This window comes from Elephas maximus, chromosome 24 (assembly GCF_024166365.1).
Source record: "Elephas maximus indicus isolate mEleMax1 chromosome 24, mEleMax1 primary haplotype, whole genome shotgun sequence".
In the NCBI taxonomy this organism is placed as follows: Eukaryota; Metazoa; Chordata; class Mammalia; order Proboscidea; family Elephantidae; genus Elephas; species Elephas maximus.
This window is the reverse complement of record NC_064842.1, coordinates 39,254,633-39,272,765: the sequence shown is the minus strand read 5'-3', so window position 1 is coordinate 39,272,765 and position 18,133 is coordinate 39,254,633. Positions and strand designations below refer to the sequence as shown.

General features: G+C 41.5%; 1 protein-coding gene across 1 annotated transcript in view; it reads right to left on the bottom strand.

The window, feature by feature from the left end:
- Window positions 1–18,133, bottom strand: part of PAPPA2 (pappalysin 2) — a 342,051-nt gene that overhangs the window by 123,045 nt on the left and 200,873 nt on the right. The window contains exons 13-14 of the mRNA XM_049868523.1: window positions 14,781–14,916; window positions 14,362–14,578 (exon numbers count right to left, since the gene is read on the bottom strand). Of these exons, the coding sequence (XP_049724480.1) occupies window positions 14,362–14,578; window positions 14,781–14,916 (353 nt within the window). The remainder of the gene's footprint in view (window positions 1–14,361; window positions 14,579–14,780; window positions 14,917–18,133) is intronic.

Here is an 18,133-nt window from a genome sequence, read left to right as displayed (position 1 = left end):
TATTTCATTTCCATAGTGCCTTTCCCAGCAGCAAGAGAGAACACTTCCCATCACCCCGGAGCATTAAAAGGAAACCCTCTGCTAAAAATAAAAGACAGGAGCCAGAAAATAAATAAATGCTTTAGCCTGCAGCCCCTAGCAAAAGAAAGGAAGGAGCCTTTCATTTCATAAATTTATCAGAAGAGAGGTGAACCAAAGAACCCATACAACTGAGCAGAGGACGAAGAGGTCTGGCAGGGCACAGAAGCCTAATCCAGGTGCAGGTAGAGGGGAAAGGATTGGTATTTCAAATCTGAACTCCAAATAATTAAACCATGGTAAGAATTGGTAAATCGGCAGCAAAGAGGGTTCCAGAGAATAATGAAGCATGAAGCACAATGACAGATCATAGAGATGGAAAGATCTTATTACCAAGACCAGACTCAGAGACTGATTACAGCAGGGATGAAATGCCAAGGTACTGAGCTGTGCTCTTGGCTGTGTGGTCCTGGCCTAGGGCGCAGAAGCCTAACGATCTAGCCCCAGCTCTACCCTTAACCGAGTGTATAACCAGGAAAAAAACCTTTTTACACCTGAGTCCCTGCAACCTCAAAATGCAGAGCAGTCACTTTTCCCAGAAATTCTCTGGGAACACTTAAAACAACAGAAGTGAAGAGCAATGGAAAAATTGCTTTCCTTCCTACCACATCCCTCCATTCCTCTATGTACAGTGAATTCCCCCGACGTGTCTGTCAGTTTGTTGTACTGTGGGGGCTTGGGTGTTTCTGTGATACTGGAAGCTATGCCACCGGTATTCAGATACCGGCAGGGTCACCCATGGAGGACAGGTTTCAGCTGAACTTCCAGGCTAAGACAGACGAGGAAGAAGGACCTGGCAGTCTACTCCTGAAAACCACTAGGCAGTGAAAACCTTATGAATAGCAGTGGAACATTGTCTGATACAGTGCTGGAAGATGAGTCCCCCAGGCTGGAAGGCACTCAAAAGATGACTGCGGAAGAGCTCCCTCCTCAAAGTAGAGTCGACCTTAATGACGTGGATGGAGTAAAGGTTCTGGCACCTTCATTTGCTGATGTGGCACGATTCAAAATGAGAAGAAACAGCTGCAAACATCCATTAATAATCGGAACCTGGAATGTACGAAGTATGAATCTAGGAAAATTGGAAATTGTCAAAAATGAAATGGAACACATAAACATTGATATCCTAGGCATTAGTGAGCTGAGATAGACTGGTATTGGCCATTTTGAATCAGACAATCATATAGTCTACTATGCTGGGAATGACAACTTGAAGAGGAATGGTGTTGCAGTCATCGTCAAAAAGAATGTTTCAAGGTCTATCCTGAAGTACAACCCTGTCCGTGATAGGATAATACCCATACGCCTACAAGGAAGACCAGTTAATATGACTATTATTCAAATTTACGCACCAACCACTAGGGCCAAAGATGAACAAATAGAAGATTTTTCATCAGCTATTACAGTCTGAAATTGATCAAACGTGCAATCAAGATGCATTGATAATTACTGGCAAATGGAATGCAAAAGTTGGAAACAAAGAAGAAGGATCAGTAGTTGGAAAACATAGCCTTGGGGATAGAAACAATGCTGGAAATCGAATGATAGAATTTTGCAAGACCAACGACTTCTTCATTGCAAATACCTTTCACCAACATAAATGGCGACTATACACATGGACCTCACCAGATGGAACACACAGAAATCAAATTGACTACATCTGTGGAAAGAGACGATGGAAAAGCTCAATATCATCAGTGAGAACAAGGCCAGGGGCCAACTGTGGAACAGACCATCAATTGCTCACATGCGAGGCCAAGCTGAAACTGAAGAAAATCAGAGCAAGTCCACGAGAGCCAAAATATGACCTTAAGTATATCCCACCTGAATTTAGAGACCATCTCAAGAATAGATTTGACGCATTGAACACTAGTGACCACAGACCAGATGAGTTGTGGAATGACATCAAGGACATCAACTATGAAAAAAGCAAGAGGTCACTGAAAAGACAGGAAAGAAAAGACCAAGATGGATGTCAGAGGAGGCTCTGAAACTTGCCCTTGAGCATCGAGCAGCTAAAGCAAAAGGAAGAATTGATGAAGTAAAAGAGCTGAACAGAAAATTTCAAAGGGCCTCTCGAGAAGACAAAGTAATGTATTATAATGACATGTGCAAAGAGCTGGAGATGGAAAACCAAAAGGGAAGAACGCGATCAGCGTTTCTCAAGCTGAAAGAACTGAAGAAAAATTCAAGCCTCGAGTTGCAATAGCAAGGGATTCCATGGGGAAAATGTTAAACGACGCAGGAAGCATCAAAAGAAGATGGAAGGAATACACAGAGTCGTTATACCAAAAAGAATTAGTTGATATTCAACCATTTCAAGAGGTGGCATATGATCAGGAACCGGTGGTACTGAAGGAAGAAGTCCAAGCTGCTCTGAAGGCATTGGCAAAAAACAAGGCTCCAGGAATTGATGGAATATCAATTGAGATGTTTCAACAAACAGATGCAGCGCCAGAGGTGCTCGCTCGTCTATGCCAAGAAATATGGAAGACAGCTTCCTGGCCAACTGATTGGAAGAGATCCATATTTATGTCTATTCCCAAGAAAGGTGATCCAACTGAATGTGGAAATTATAGAACAATATCATTAATATCACACGCAAGCAAAATTTTGCTGAAGATCATTCAAAAACAGCTGCAGCAGTATATCGACAGGGAACTGCCAGAAATTCAGGCTGGTTTCAGAAGAGAACGTGGAACCAGGGATATCACTGTTGATGTCAGATGAATCCTGGCTGAAAGCGGAGAGTACCAGAAGGATGTTTACCTGTGTTTTATTGACTATGCAAAGGCATCCGACTGTGGATCATAACAAACTATGGATAACACTGCCAAGAATGGGAATTCCAGAGCACTTAATTGTGCTCATGAGGAACCTTTACATGGATCAAGAGGCAGTTGTTCAGACAGAACAAGGGGATACTGATTGGTTTAAAGTCAGGAAAGGTGTGCGTCAGGCTTGTATTCTTTCACCATACCTATTCAATCTGTATGCTGAGCAAATAATCTGAGAAGCTGGACTATATGAAGAAGAACGGGGCATCAGGATCATTAACAACTTGCATTATGCAGATGACAGAACCTTGCTTGCTGAAAGTGAAGAGGACTTGAAGCACTTACTAATGAAGATCAAAGACCACAGCCTTCAGTATGGATTGCATCCCAACATAAAGAAAACAAAAATCCTCACAACTGGACCAATGAGCAACATCATGATAAACAGAGAAAAGATTGAAGTTGTCAAGGATTTCATTTTACTTGGATCCACAATCAACAGCCATGGAAGCAACAGTCAAGAAATCAAAAGACACATTGCATTGGGCAAATCTGCTGCAAAGGACCTCTAGAAAGTGTTGAAGAGCCAAGACGTCACCCTGAAGATTAAGGTGCACCTGACCCAAGCCATGGTATTTTCAATCGCACCATATGCATGTGAAAGCTGGACAATTATTAAGGAAGACTGAAGAAGAGTTGATGCCTTTAAATTGTGGTGTTGGTGAAGAATATTGAATACACCATGGACTGCCAAAAGAACGAACAAATCTGTCTTCGACGAAGTGCGGTCAGAATGCTCCTTAGAGGCAAGGATGGCGAGACTGTGTCTTACATACTTTGGACACTTTGTCAGGAGGGATCAGTCCCTGGAAAAGGACATGATGCTTGGCAGAGTACAGGGTCAGCGGAAAAGAGGAAAACCCTCAACGAGGTGGATTGACACAGTGGCTGCAATGAGCTCAAGCATAACAGCGATTGTAAGGATGACGCAGGACCCGGCAGTGTTTCGTTCTGTTGTGCATAGGGTTGCTATGAGTTGGAACCAACTCAATGTCACCCAACAACAACAACAACAGTGAATTCTTCAGGACAGTGGAAGATAACCCAGAAATCAACTGTATTTGCCTTAATGAGCCAGGCTGTATCTCAGGCAGGGGACCTACCTTTTCAAGAATGCTTTTCAGAGGTTGAAGACACCTTTTGTATCCACAAGCACAGGGATGGTATTGGGAGGGGGTATGATGAGGCCAACCAGCAAGGGCCGATCAGCCTGAGGTAAAGTTAACCCTGCATACCACCAAAACTATGAATTTGCAAATAGATAGTGTGAGTTAGTTGGTTATAGCCAACTGTTGATTTGTCTGTCCCCTGGGTTATTTGTGTAGACTTTGCTTTAGGAAACAGTAACCTGGAGAAAAGAGGCTACACAGAGACAATGAAGGTGAGTAAACTAGTATGCATATATCTAAGTCTGCCAGTCTCTATTCATGGGTCCTGTGCCATTCCAAGGCACATAAGCATTTTTTTTTGATTACTCAGCATTATGCATTGAATTGTGTCCCCTCTCTCCCAAAATATGTGTTGTAAATCCTAATCCCTATACTTATGGATGTAACACTATTTGGGAATATGCTTTTCTCTGTTATGTTAATAAGGCTGTATCAGTGTAGGGTATATCTTAAGTCAATTACTTTCAAGATATATAAGGAGCAGATTAAGCACAAAAGCAAGCAAGCGCAGATGCGGGAAGATTGATGCCAGGTGGAGGTCACCAAGAAACTGAGGAAGGGAAGCCAAAAGAGACAAGATTTATTCCCCAGAGCGAACAGGGAGAGTCTTCCCCTAGAGCCGGCACCCTGAATTTGGTCTTCTAGCCTCCTAAACTGTGAAAAAGTACATTTCTGTTCCTTAAAGCCACCCACTTGTGGTATTTCAGTTATAGCAGAACTAAGAGACTAAGACATTCAGTTTTTACAATAATCTAACCTTCTTCTTTACCCAAGCATGATTAACAAAACATGGCAAGCATGATAATTATAAAATTACTTGAATATGTATGTGGATTTTTATGATAAATATACAAGGGTTGGAGACCGAACTCCCACCACTATCCATAATAATGCCCTAATAGTAAATACATTTAAAGCAAGAAGTAAATTCTCAGCTTAGGGGTCATTGCCTTGAATAGAGAATCATACAAGAATATAATGTGCCTGTTCATTATTTTTCCCTGCCTTAGGTTTTATCTGTCATGCTTAGCTTGCCTTAAGTAAATAGGAAAATGCATATTCATGAAGGGAAGAGAGAGGAAGAAGAGGAAGGGAAGGATGAGGAGAAAATCTGGGGATAATGCTACTTTTTACAATATTTATGTTTTGCTTAAAACCTAATACGCCTTTGAATACCAAAATCATTGAAAAAGTGAGATAATTTAAAACACTAGTTTTAAAAATTAATGCACATTAACCTTTTCCAAAAGATTGTCTTACATAAAGTGAAATGCACACACACCACACACACACACTACATACATTATACACACACACACACACACACATATATATCCATATTTTACTAGGCCAAGATTGTAAGACAATTAACTCTCAATGATCCAGCATTACGAAAAGAATCAGATACTTCAATAATAAAAACTTTTCCTATTTTTGGATTTTTATATAATTTTACGATTTTCTAAAAAACAAATTGATATTACGGATGAAATTTCACTTGGGTCAATCCATAACAACTCCAGTTGAGCCATAGAGAAGGTGGCTCTGACGAAAGGAAAAGAATAAAGGAAATGAGCCTGGAATAAGATCTAGACAGGGATCATTAACGAAGTAGACATGGTAGATCTGGATAATGGCGAGCTGAGAGGACACTGTGGTAGAGGGCTGCTGAGATAATCCACCTGCAGAGAAAGGGGAATTTCGGTGGGAAGTCCTTGCTCTTGGAATCACTCATAAATTTTTCTTGCATGCACATTCCTCACATGCCCCTTGTGGCCCAAGCTGCTTAGTGAGTTGAAACTATGTAGACTATAGGATATGAGCACCTGCAGTTAGGTATAGCGCCAGTGTCTATGCACAGGTTCTCCTGTCCCAGGCAAACATATTGTGGTGGATTTGATCACCTGCTAGTATTCATGTCATTGTGTAATTCCCTTTCCTTGAGTGTGGGTGGCACCAGTGATTTACTTCTAACCAATAGAATATGGCAAAGTTGATGAGATGTCCTTTCGGTGATTATGTCACATAGCATCGTATGAGTTTCTTGCTGAGAGACTCTTGCTGACTGTGAAGAAGCAAGCTGCCACTTGTGCTATGGAACGGTCTACATGGCAAGGAACTGAGGGTAGCCTCTGACAGCCAGCAAGAGCTGAGATCCTCAGTCTGTCAGCCTGCAAGAAACTGAATGCTGCCAGCAACCACATGAACTTGGACGGGGACCTTCGCCAGTGAGCCTTCAGATGAGAACCCAGCCCTGGCCTACACCTATTGTAACCTTAAAGAAGTTCCAGCTAAGCCTTTCCTAGACTCCTGACCCACAGAAGCTGTGAGATAATAAATGTAAGCTTGTTTAGCTGCTAAATTTGTAGTAATATTGTTACAGAGCAATAGAAAACTAATACGGACATAAACCAGGCTATCAAAATTACAGCTTTTCTTCATGGTTTACCCATACTCCTAATCTCAAGGAGATTTTTTTCCTCTTATTTTCTCTTTTCTGAAAAAAGAAAGATTCTTTTTGTCTGGGATAGGACCCTATAGGAGCTGGGTCAAAACTTCTCTTTTGTTAATGACCCCAAACCTAGAGATTCTGCTCCTATTATTGTTCTAATCAAGATACTCCATTTCCTGAACTTCTCTACGAGTCTAAAGTATCTTTACAGCTCCACCTTTTATCACCTCCATCAAACACCATCAGCTCCCCATATTCCTTGGAGCCCACATCTATATTTTTTAATTTCATGGTTTACTCAAAATAAACGTGCCCATTTATACGAACATATCTAAACCATAGGTGTTCTTCAATTAATCTAGGTCAAGTTAATCTCTTGCCACCCCAATCCAAACATAGTTTGGGGAAGGGAGGTAGGATTTCTCAGACAGTAGTGGAATAGTAGACATGGGTGTATTTCTGAAATACTTTGCCAACATACAATGGAAACTCTTTTTTTTTTTTTACTAAAAACAAATTACCTGGATTTTGGTCGTTGTTTTGCTTCTCTCAGGGTGAATTTGGATGCTCTGAGTTTCAATTTCCTCAACTGAAAAATGATTCCTGGCACATTGTGGGCATTCAGTAAATTTTTTTTTTTAATGTTAGTCTCTTTACACACACACACATACACACACACACCATATAGAGTAATTAGTTTTACAAATCAATTTACACTAAGTTTTTCAGAAACCTTTCCTCCACTTGAAGTAAAATACATCAATGTGTGTACAATGTGTACGCATTAGAAAAAAATATTCATTGTATTAGATCTAAATCGCTATAAAATCAACTCTAAATTGTCTATAATAATGAAGAGGATTACAGCATGATTATATACAGTGAATGAGAAAGAATGAGATTGAGAACAAGAAAGAGAGAAGAAATAACTAGGTTTTCACATAGATATTTGCTGTAAAAGATTAATATCCCATTCAATTTTATACTAGAATACTTGGCCTTAATAAGCTATAGTTTAAGGTAAACCTCAGAACCAACTACAATTTTATATTTATGAGTATCTATTTCTTTTTTTCCATCTCAATCAGAATGTGTATTCATATTGAATAAGCTAATGAGGTACTTCTACATGATGTTTGCCCTGTTCTTAAAATGAGTTTAAAACACTAAAAGAAGACAATATGCATTTCCAGTTGCCTCTATGGGGGCTATCTATTTAGAAGTTATAGTGAAAAGTGGTCTTAGTATTCAAGCCAAGAAATAAAAGGAAATCCTATCTTGAACATACAAGACAGAAAAGGAGTTTCTTCTTGGTTATTTGACAAGACCTTCTCTGCCTATCAACCAGTTGCCTTTGAGTTCCAAATCTACCCTTCATTTCCCTTTTAGTGAACTAGAATTGGGCCCTGCAAACGTTTCTCATTTGCCAACTACCACGACAGCAAGTTTTATCAGTTGACGGCACTGAAGAGATACTGCAGGAGGAAGGGTCTTCTTTTCTTGGCTTCTGTGTACTTTCTTCCCTTTGCTTCTGATATACTCGATGTTCAGCAGTGTCTGAGACAACCAGTGGTGCCCACTCCTGGGAAGTTTCAATGTCTATCCACATATGGCTTCCCAACTAGTTCTACTAGCACCAGCACCTTAGCTGGTTTCTCAGCAAGCCTCAAATGTTTCCCAATGAGCAACTTACGAGTAAGTTTTAGTGGCATTCCAGTGGGCAGTATCTCATTGAGTTTCACCAGTACCCTAGTGAGTGACCTGCTAGAAAGTTTTAGTAGCACTCCAAAGATATCCTTCCAGCAAGCCCTGATAATGCTGCAGCAGGCATCTTCCTAATGAGCTTTGTTCAGTGCCCCAGTGAGCAGTTTTTGGCTTGCCAGCCCCAGCCTGTGAGACCTGAGCAATCTTCTTTGCCATCCAGTTTGCCAGAGTTCCATCCTGTCCAAACCAAATCAAGAAATCCATTGCTGTCAAGTTGATTTTGGCTCATAGCGACCCTATAGGACAGAACAGAACTGCCCCATAGGGTTTCCAAGGAGTGCCTGGTAGATTCAAACTGTTGACCTTTTGGTTAGCAGCAGTAGCTCTTAATCACTACACCACCAGGGTTTCCCCATCCTCTCCAGTGAGATCTAAATCCCAACTTTGGGTGGGGAGTCTCTTCCACATTTGTTTCTTCCTTGAATGAATACTCTTCCCTCAGCCCTAGAAATAATGATTTCTCCCTTTATCAACCATTCTTCTATTTTTAAGGTTCTTTTTACTCTTTCAAAGTTAATTCTCTGTTACTAGTTAAAAAATTATTTATATTAAACTTTCTCTGTTCTAATTGCTTTGTCCTGATTGGGCCCTGACTGAGAAAGAACTGTATCTGCGAATGGTACTAGGAGATAGACTACAAGATATGATTTGGGGATTGGTTTGGTTGTGCCTTTGGGCCTAAGGACAGTGCTGAGCTCCTGCCCATGGGAAATGGGATGCTAATAACCCACTGCATACAGTGGCATCACAATCAATCAGACTATCCCTTTTCATCGATGGTAATAAAGTGGCAACTGATGCCAGTGCCTTGTGAGTTCAAGTATTTGACCATGAGTACCCTGCACAGCACTGGCTGATCCTGTCATAGGAGCAAGACAAGGACACAGGAGCCGCGAAAAGGAGCCCCTTCCTTCTGGAATGTCTCTTCAGAACCTTACCTGACAAAAGTTAACATTGTGCCAGATGGCAAAGGATAAATGCTAATAGAATCTAGCTCTAGTACAGAGAGTAAAAAGCAGGGTAATGAAGGGTGGATTTGGAGATGGGAAGCAACAAATTGTTAACTGGCACACCTAAAATGAGGATGATTTAAAAAACGGGTGGAGAATGGTATGGAAACTAGCACGGATGGTGCTCCCACTAGGTGTTGGACTATGCTACAAGCTCCACATGTATTATTCTGTTAATCTCACAAGAATACTATGAGGCAATTTCTTTCTGCTTTCCACTTACATACCAACCATATATAAAACTACGAAAATGCTTATTAACACTGAAAACTAAGACTGACAGCCAGAACCTGTGAGGATTTCCTCCTGACTGCGAAATGTATTGGAGTTAAATTGAGAAACATCACTGGAAGCCAAAGCACGCACTTTTTGTTTTCTGAAAAAAAGCAAGTAAGGAATTGAGCCATCCTAAAAGAAGAGAGGGAAACCGGTCATGCTCTCTTAATTCCCTGGCTCTAATAAAGACCAGAAACTGGCCACTGCTTTTCAGAGGTCAGAGACCTGTTCTCCATCCATCATTTCCCATCAGTAACACCCTTTCTTTACTCATTTAAGACTTCAGGTTTTGGTGAGGTAGGGGGGCTGAATGAGGTGGGAAACTACTGGCAAAGACTGTTGTATCCTGAAAGATAAATGTCACAAAGGTAAAAATGCTACAGAGTCCTAAAGGACCCTAAAGGCTTGAGGATTATAAGATGTGTTTCTAGAATAAAAGCTTAAAGTAGTTTCACACGATGAAATCCTCCTGTCTTTGTAAACAGTACAGTGAAGTCATACGCCCTGGGCTCATTGGCAGTGAAGCTATAGAAAGGTTAAAAATAAAAGAAAGGCAAATATTTATCAAACAAATACAGACAAAAGGAAAGCAGAGGTGGGAATTTTAACTTCAGAAAAAGTAGAACCCAAAGCCAAAAGCATTTAAAGGGGTAAAATGGCCGGCAGAAGAGATGATGCTAATTAAGTTAAAACCGCTATGAACGTTCATATACCTGATTATCTAACATCAAACTATAAACAGCAAAATCTGTTTGAAATAAAAGGAAAAACTGAAAGAAGCACAGTTATTTGGAAGAATTACATAGCATTTTTGACCTTTTATAGAGTAGGTAGGTGGAAAAATAAATATGAGGGTAAGTGCAAATGATATAAAGACAGGAAAAGTTTTGACCATTCTCAGCCCAAGTTCTGGAAAAAAAGATTATGTTTTCCATCTCCGGAAGATTCATCATTAGGGTCTCCTATGGATATAGCACCATGTAGAGTCAGAGAAGTTGCAATTGCTTTTCCATTGTACTCACATAACTGGAAGAACAAACTTCCAGTGCAGGAGAAACCGCATGCCCATATTCCTATCGATAAATTCTTCTAGACTTGACCTTGTGAATTCTCGAAGTAGAGAACTGAGTGGCATGATTATCAGCAAGTTAATTCATTCACTTAAGCGAATCAACGTAGTGCCTGGGTTATATCTCAGACACATTCCAGGTTCTGCCACATTTATCAAAAATATGGTTTCCACTTCCCAAAGCCTTCAACAAAATCCTGGGTTGGTTGAAGGTCTTCTGGATCCCCCAACTCATGAGATGTTATGTTAGGTTGTGCAGGACCTTTCCCTAAAGTGGTTGGAGCTGAACATAGCCGTAGAGTAAAAATGTATTGAGCTCCTATTGAGTATTGTTATCCAAAACCAGGAAAACTAAGGTTGGTTTTCAATATCCTAGGCATTCCTTAGTAGACTAAGCCCAAAGGGCCATAAACGGGGTAGCCAACATAATAGAAGGGGAAACAAGACTAAGACTTAGATCAAAGTCAAAGGGCCTAGGACAAAGATCATGAACGTCAGTATTGAGCCATATTTAGGCTCATTGGCCTTCAGATGAGAGTCCTGCAAGGCAGTCAGGCTGGTTTAAAGGTGTAGTGTTGTAAGAGGCACAGGCCACTCTACATAAGTGGTTAAACACAAAATGGATAACAAATCTTCCACTTCCAGGCATCTGTCAGCTCTCCTCTGCCCATGCAAGTATTGCCGAAATTCAGGTCATAAGGGGTAAGAAGGAGGTAGCCAGAAATCCCTCTCACCATGCCCAGAATTTGAGGGTTTGATATTATGATGTATCTACATACACAACTGTGATTGATACAAGGCTACAAAAGACACCTGACTCATCCATTCTTTGAGAGTGCACAGGGGTCCAGATTTTAAATCTGTTTGCAACAAAAAATATATGGCATCTGTCAGGGTTTCTGTGTATCAAAATTTACTACATTGCACTGATTTGCTGGCTGAGAAGGAAAAGCCAATTTGCATGGCTCCTGTCAGTCACATGTGGTTTGGAAATGCTTACACATTCCAGATACACTCTGTGTAAACTGGAGAATCATATCCTATTTCTACTGGTTTGCATGCATGCATATAAAACTTGTTTTTCCCACAGAGCCACATGAAAATAAGTGAAGAACTAGCAGCAGTGATCACAATTAATCAACTTCTTTGTCAAAACTTCACAGTTGTGATGGTGAAGGGAATTCTTGCCCCTCAGGTCTAGAGAGACTGCAACTTCTACTTTTTTCTGGTTTGCTTGTTCAGTTCTGTTCCTTAGAGCATTTAGAGGTAATGCCTCTGACTTTCAGCCAACACGCAGTTTCTGAGCACCTACTATGTGCCAGGCCCTCTGCTAGGCTCAGAGAGAAACTGAGCAGAATTCCCAGTGTACGGAGCTCAGAATTTAGTGAGAAAGTATAACACTTAACTAATAGTTATTGCCCAAGGTGATAGCTGCTTTTGTAGAGTTTTTGGAATATGTACCATGTCCTATGGAAACAGGGATAGAATTTGCAGAAAGCTTTACAGAAGGCGAATTCTGATGGTGAAGTCTGAGTTGTGAAGACAGGCTGGAAGGCATTCAAGAAAGTGGGAACATTACGTGCAAAGACATGAAGCTCATCAAGAACACATATTTCAGAGACCTGAAAGAAATTCTGTATAGGTAGAGCCAGTAGGGAAAGTAATTTGAAAATACATGAGAGGCAATAATTTTAGTAAACAATGTTATTTTAATAGTCTATATTCTTGTGTTAATATTTAAACAGTTTGCTCATAAGAATACTTAAGAGTTGCAGATGACACTGTCCTTTATCCAGACTCCCTCACTGTTTTTCCCTGCCTAGCACTCAGAACAATACTTGGCACAGAGTTAGTGCTCAATAAATAAAAACTACCATTACTGTAAGGAGCCCTGGTAGAGCAATGGTTAAGTGCTCAGCTGCTAACCAAAAGGTAGGTGGTTCAAACCCACCAGGGGCTCTGTAGGGGAAAAGACCTGGCGTGATCTGCTTCTGTAAAAATTACAGCCTAGGAAATCCTATGGGGCAGTTCTCTGTCATATATGGCCGCTAAGAGTCAGAACTGACTCAGCAGCAGATGATAACAACACCATTACTGTATGTGGGAGTTTGCCTCTAAGATGGCCTCCAGTGATTCATGCCCTTGTGCAATCTCCTCCCCTGTTGTGGACTGAGCTTATTGACTCACTTCTGATGAACAGAATGTGACACACATGATGGCTGTCACATCCAACATTAGGTTATAAAAAGACTGTGGCTTCTCTCTTAGGTGATCTCTCATGCGCTCACCCTCTTTGGCTCTCTTTCTCTCTTGGGTAACTACCTTCCACGTCATAAGGACATTTAGATAGCTCATGGAGAGGCCCATGTGGTGACGAATTGAGCCACACCTACATGAGCACACTCACTGCCAGCACCACGTGAGGAAGCTTGGACACAGATCTTCTGAGACCTGCCAATAGCCATGTGAATGAGATTGGAAGTGAGTTTGCCAGCTTCACTCAAGCCTTGAGGTAACCGCAGCCCCAGCCAACAGCTTGACTACAGCCTCACGAGAGACCCTACTCCAGAGGCCCCCAGCTGAGCTGCATCCAAATTCTTCACACACAGAAACTATGAAATAACGTTTGTTGTTTTAAACTCCTAAATCCTGAGGTAATTTGTTGCACAGTAATAGGTAACAAATACACTACATGGTCTAATGCTATCTACTTCCCATCCATAATCAGGGTTGGGTTTCTGGTATACCTGGGATGATCATGGTGGTACTAGAGTTCCTACCTGGTGACGGAGCATTGCCTGGAACTCCAGCCCTTGCAACTAGGATCCTGATTGCCTGAAACCTCATTCCCTGAGGGACAGGCTTTATTATCTACAGTCGCACTCAATTGATTAGACTATTCAGAGAATGATTCCAGCCCAAAAGCAGCAGATAATTGTGTTTGTAATGCTCCCTCCCCTGCCAGGGCTAAGCTTGGGCAAGCCCACACCATGAAGTAGAGTCCCTCTACTGGCTGCTGCTGAGAACCCACTGACCCTGACAGACCCTCTGTCTCACAATCACAGATGTCCACAGAAGGAGATATGTAGCAAATGTATTCCTGATTCCCATGTGCAAGCCTAATTGATTATATGACATGTTTCAGAAACTAATTGTTAAGTTGCTATATACACTGTCCAGGTGGGAGGAAGTAGAACAATATACATTGCTTAGGGAACACTGAGTTTTTGGCAGAGAAATTTTGGCAGTTTATATAACAATGTTGATTTGAAGTCAGTGGTTTTCTATGTGAAAAAGGATTTTAAGACCTTGTAAAGATGTTAAATAATTACATAAAAAATTATGCTCAGCTAAAGAAAGAAGAAAAACATAAAATCCAGTGGGGCTTCCACAAATTGTTCTTTGCTTTTTTTCCTATGTCTTTTTAGTAGTTCCTACACCCATTTTTTCCAGTTAGTGATTAAGCATCCACTGTGTAAGCTGGTGTAAGCTGGAATCGACTCGACAGCAATGGGTTTGTTTCTGTTTTTGTTTTTTTGTATGGGTATACACACACTATGTACCAATATCATAGCAGTATATCACAATCACAACACAACAACAACAACAACAAAAAGAAACAAAAAGAAAGGAAGGAAAGAAGGAAAGAAAGAAGGGAGAAGGAAGAACAGAAGGAAGAAAGAAGGAAGGAAAGGGGACTTTGTACCTCTGTCCCTGATAATCTTGTCCCTTGTGCTTGGGTATGCAGTTATTGGGAGCTGCAGGGCTGATGTGGGAGGATGTCCTTAGAGCCACTGCTGAGATGCCCACCATTGGGGATGAGAAATTCAGCAGCATTGAGGTGGTACGGTGGGAGAGGACATTTTGGTGATGGGTCACATTGATAACCAGTGGGTTATGCTGGCATGACAGTTCATAGGTTCCTGAGGAGAAATAAGGAGATGAATAATATTTTCAAGCCATTCATCTAGCACCATGTTTCCATAGCTAGTATTCATTTTATCTTCTCAATATCTCTGTGATGTAGGCAAAATCCCAGACAATAGAAGATACAGATATCAAGCCGATTCCTAAATTCATTACGTTGTCCCATAGTGGCCTTAAAGGGATAATTGTCAAACTCACCAAGAGAGTGGTTTCTTCCACTGACATCAGTTAGCTGGAGGGTCACTGTTGGCCGTTGATGCTCCCCAGGGACCAGGCCATCAGACGTTAAGAAAATGAAAATTGCTGTGGCCACTCCCGGTCTATTGAAACACACCTAGGTATAAAAAAGGTATAAGTACATATATATATGTATATATATGAGCTGTTACTTCCATGGGGCTATCAAGGCATGTGAAACACTATGTTTATTCTTCCCAGATACCTCACAGTCATAAAACAACTTCCTTCTTCTTTATAAATGAGAAAAATTTGGAGTAGACACAGAAAAGCATTCAAGGTCATACCAAAAGTCAAGATAAGATGAAAAGAAGATAACTTCTAGCTACTGAGCTTCCCATATTTTTCTGAGACTGCTTACCTCGACTGTCTCTTGCTCACTTGGACTTGTCTTATTTTAAATTTCTCAGAAAGCTCACTCAAAGAGAGCATTGCCAGAGACAATAAACCATCTGCCTAACCATCCAATACCCCCTTATCTCCAAAGTGAGGGAAGTGGACAAGATGATCACCAAGGTAACATCTAGTTCTGAACTATTCCAAGCTCTGCATTGCCATAACTGGTTATCCCTTTTCCTTTTGCTGGCCTCTCTCCTAGAGTTTCATCAGGGCCTTCCATTAGCATATGGACAATATGACACACACACAGAGAGGGAGAGTATTGCAGAATCTGTTGCTTCTGAGATTACAAACTGCCAAGCTGTTTGTACTTATGCAGTTCTCCTGATGTCCAAGTACATACACCCTGTCCATGGCTGAAAAATGAGCTAACACTGAGGCACAGAAAAATGTAATTATTTATAAGGAATACTCCTAGATGGTTAGGATTAACACTAAAACAGATTTTCAAAGTATGCAGTGGAAGTTTTGTTCCTGGAAATCCTTTAATATAAAAAACCTCAGAGGTAGGAGGAGAAACAAGGTGACCTGGAGAGCTTAATTCTCACACTATAATTATTTGATTCAGTACTTCAAGTTTTATTTCTCAGAACTCAGCATTGCTCTTAATTTCTGTTGAGAGCAAATCTCAACCTTCCCTAGTGTTACATGTCTTAACTAGAATCCAGCACAGGCCCTTACAAAGTTCTGAGAGCATTTCTCTAGCTTTTTGCTCAGGTTCCAAGGTTGATGAAGCTGCAGAAAAACTGTCCACAGTGTTAAAACAGGGTGCAGCATCTAATGGCAGGGACCTCCTCTAAAAGCGGGGAGCAGGAGAGTCAAACATGTTCCCCATTTTAATGAGAATTCTTCCTTGTCTGCAGACTGACTTCTGAGTCTTGGTGTGTTTATAGAGCGTCCATTTGCACTGCTGGCTTAATTAGGGTGATTTTATAACTTGCAGTGGTTGAAGTAGCACAGCTCTCCCTTCTTCCTTTGAGGGAAAGACCAGCCACACTCTCTTTTTACAGTGTCCTTTATCCCCCTCTTCATTCCCCCCCTTTGAAGTAATAAATGCTCCTTCATAACTTAAGACCTCTAGGCCCATAGGTTATGGTTTGTAATACAAGGTCCTTTGTCCCTGGCTGGATGACAGCTAGACATAAAACACATCATAAGGCAACCAAGAACCTAATTCAAAGCCCTCAACTACAGCAGCAAATGACATCAAAGTCCCCTGGGAACTCCCATAACCTCTTCCTTTTCATATACCACAAAAGAGACCTGAGTCCTAGAAGAAAGTTCTGGGTTATTTCCTGAGCCAAGAACAGACAGAGCCCAAACAAGTACCTGGTGGCTTTACCCCAACAGGACTCAGAGCTGAGGAGTGTGGTGGTTTCAATAAGGAATAGGAAAGCTCAGTCTTTCTAATCTTCTGTTGGGTCCCAAAATAGACACCACCCACCTGCAGCTAGTTAGTAAAGGTAGATCTTTGATGTGGATTTCTCTGACCTGAGGGCCCACACCCAAGACCTCCAACTCACTTTCTATCCCCTACTAATTGCCCTCATTGCTCTAAGAGTCTTTGAATATCAAGCCACTTTGAATCGCAAAGCCTGCTCCTGGTGGCAATGAGTCTGTGTCTTGATTTGTGGTAGGCAGCGAGGCCAGAATTTCCAGGCCATGTCTCAAGTAGGAAAGCCACAGGTGAGACTTATGAAGGAGACAGGCAGAGGAATGCTGAACCACACAAAACAGAGACTAGGGCTTGATCAAGGTACAGAATCCCGAGACTCGGGCATTTCCTCTCACAGGGAAATTGGAAACAGAGCCAAGTTTCATTCTCATCTGAACACCAAATATGCCCCCACAGCAGCAACTAGAAGCACAGGAAAGTATAAACTCTCTCATGCAACTATCAGAGCCTCAAAAGCAGAGAGTAATTTGAATCTGCACATATGAGCATAATGGATATGAACAGGGGTAATAAGAACTGAAGAGGCATTGATGATTCCGTGGTAGAATTCTGGCCTTCCACACAGGAGACCCCAGTTCAATTCTAGGCCAATGTACTGTCTGTCAGTGGAGGCTTGCATGTTGCTATGATGCTGACTAGGTTTCAGCAGAGCTTCCAGACTAAGATTAGGAAGACAGCCCTGGTGATCTACTTCTGAGGATCAGTTAGTGAAAACCCTTGGATCACAACAATCTGGTCCATAACCCATTGTGGGGATGGCACAGGACTGGGCAGTATTTCATTCAGCTGTGCATTGGGTTGCTGTCGTGGATGGAATTATGTCCTCCCCCCCACCCCCGCCACAAAAAAGATGTGTGTATCAATTTGGCTGGGCCACGATTCCCCATATTGTGTGATTTTCCTCTGTGTTGTAAATCCTGCCTCTGTGATGGTAATGAGAGAGGATGGGTGGCAGCTGTGTTAGTGCGGCAGGACTCAACCTACAAGATTGGATTGTATCTCGAGGCAATCTCTTCAGATATAAAAGAGAGGCACCAGCAGAGAGACAGGGCGACTTCATACCACCAAGAAAGCAGAGCCGGGAGCAGGGTGTGTCCCTGTGTGGAGAAGCTTCTAGTCCCGGGGAAGATTGACGAGAAAGCCGACAGAGAGAGAAAGCCTTCCCCTGGAGCTGATGCCCTGCATTTGGACTTTTACCCTACTTTACCGTGAGGAAATAAACTCATCTTTGTTAAAGCCATCCACTTGTGGTATCTCTGTTATAGCAACACTGGATAACTAAGACAGTCGCCATGAACTAGGAGTTGACTAGATGGCAGCCAACAACAACAACAAATGGAACTGAGTAAACTCACTGTTCTGGAGATACACTCAGCCAGTTAGAAGCCCTGTGTTTGTATTCTTGGATCTACCCATACTAGTTGGGCAAATTTGAGCAATCCATTTCTCCTCTCTGTAT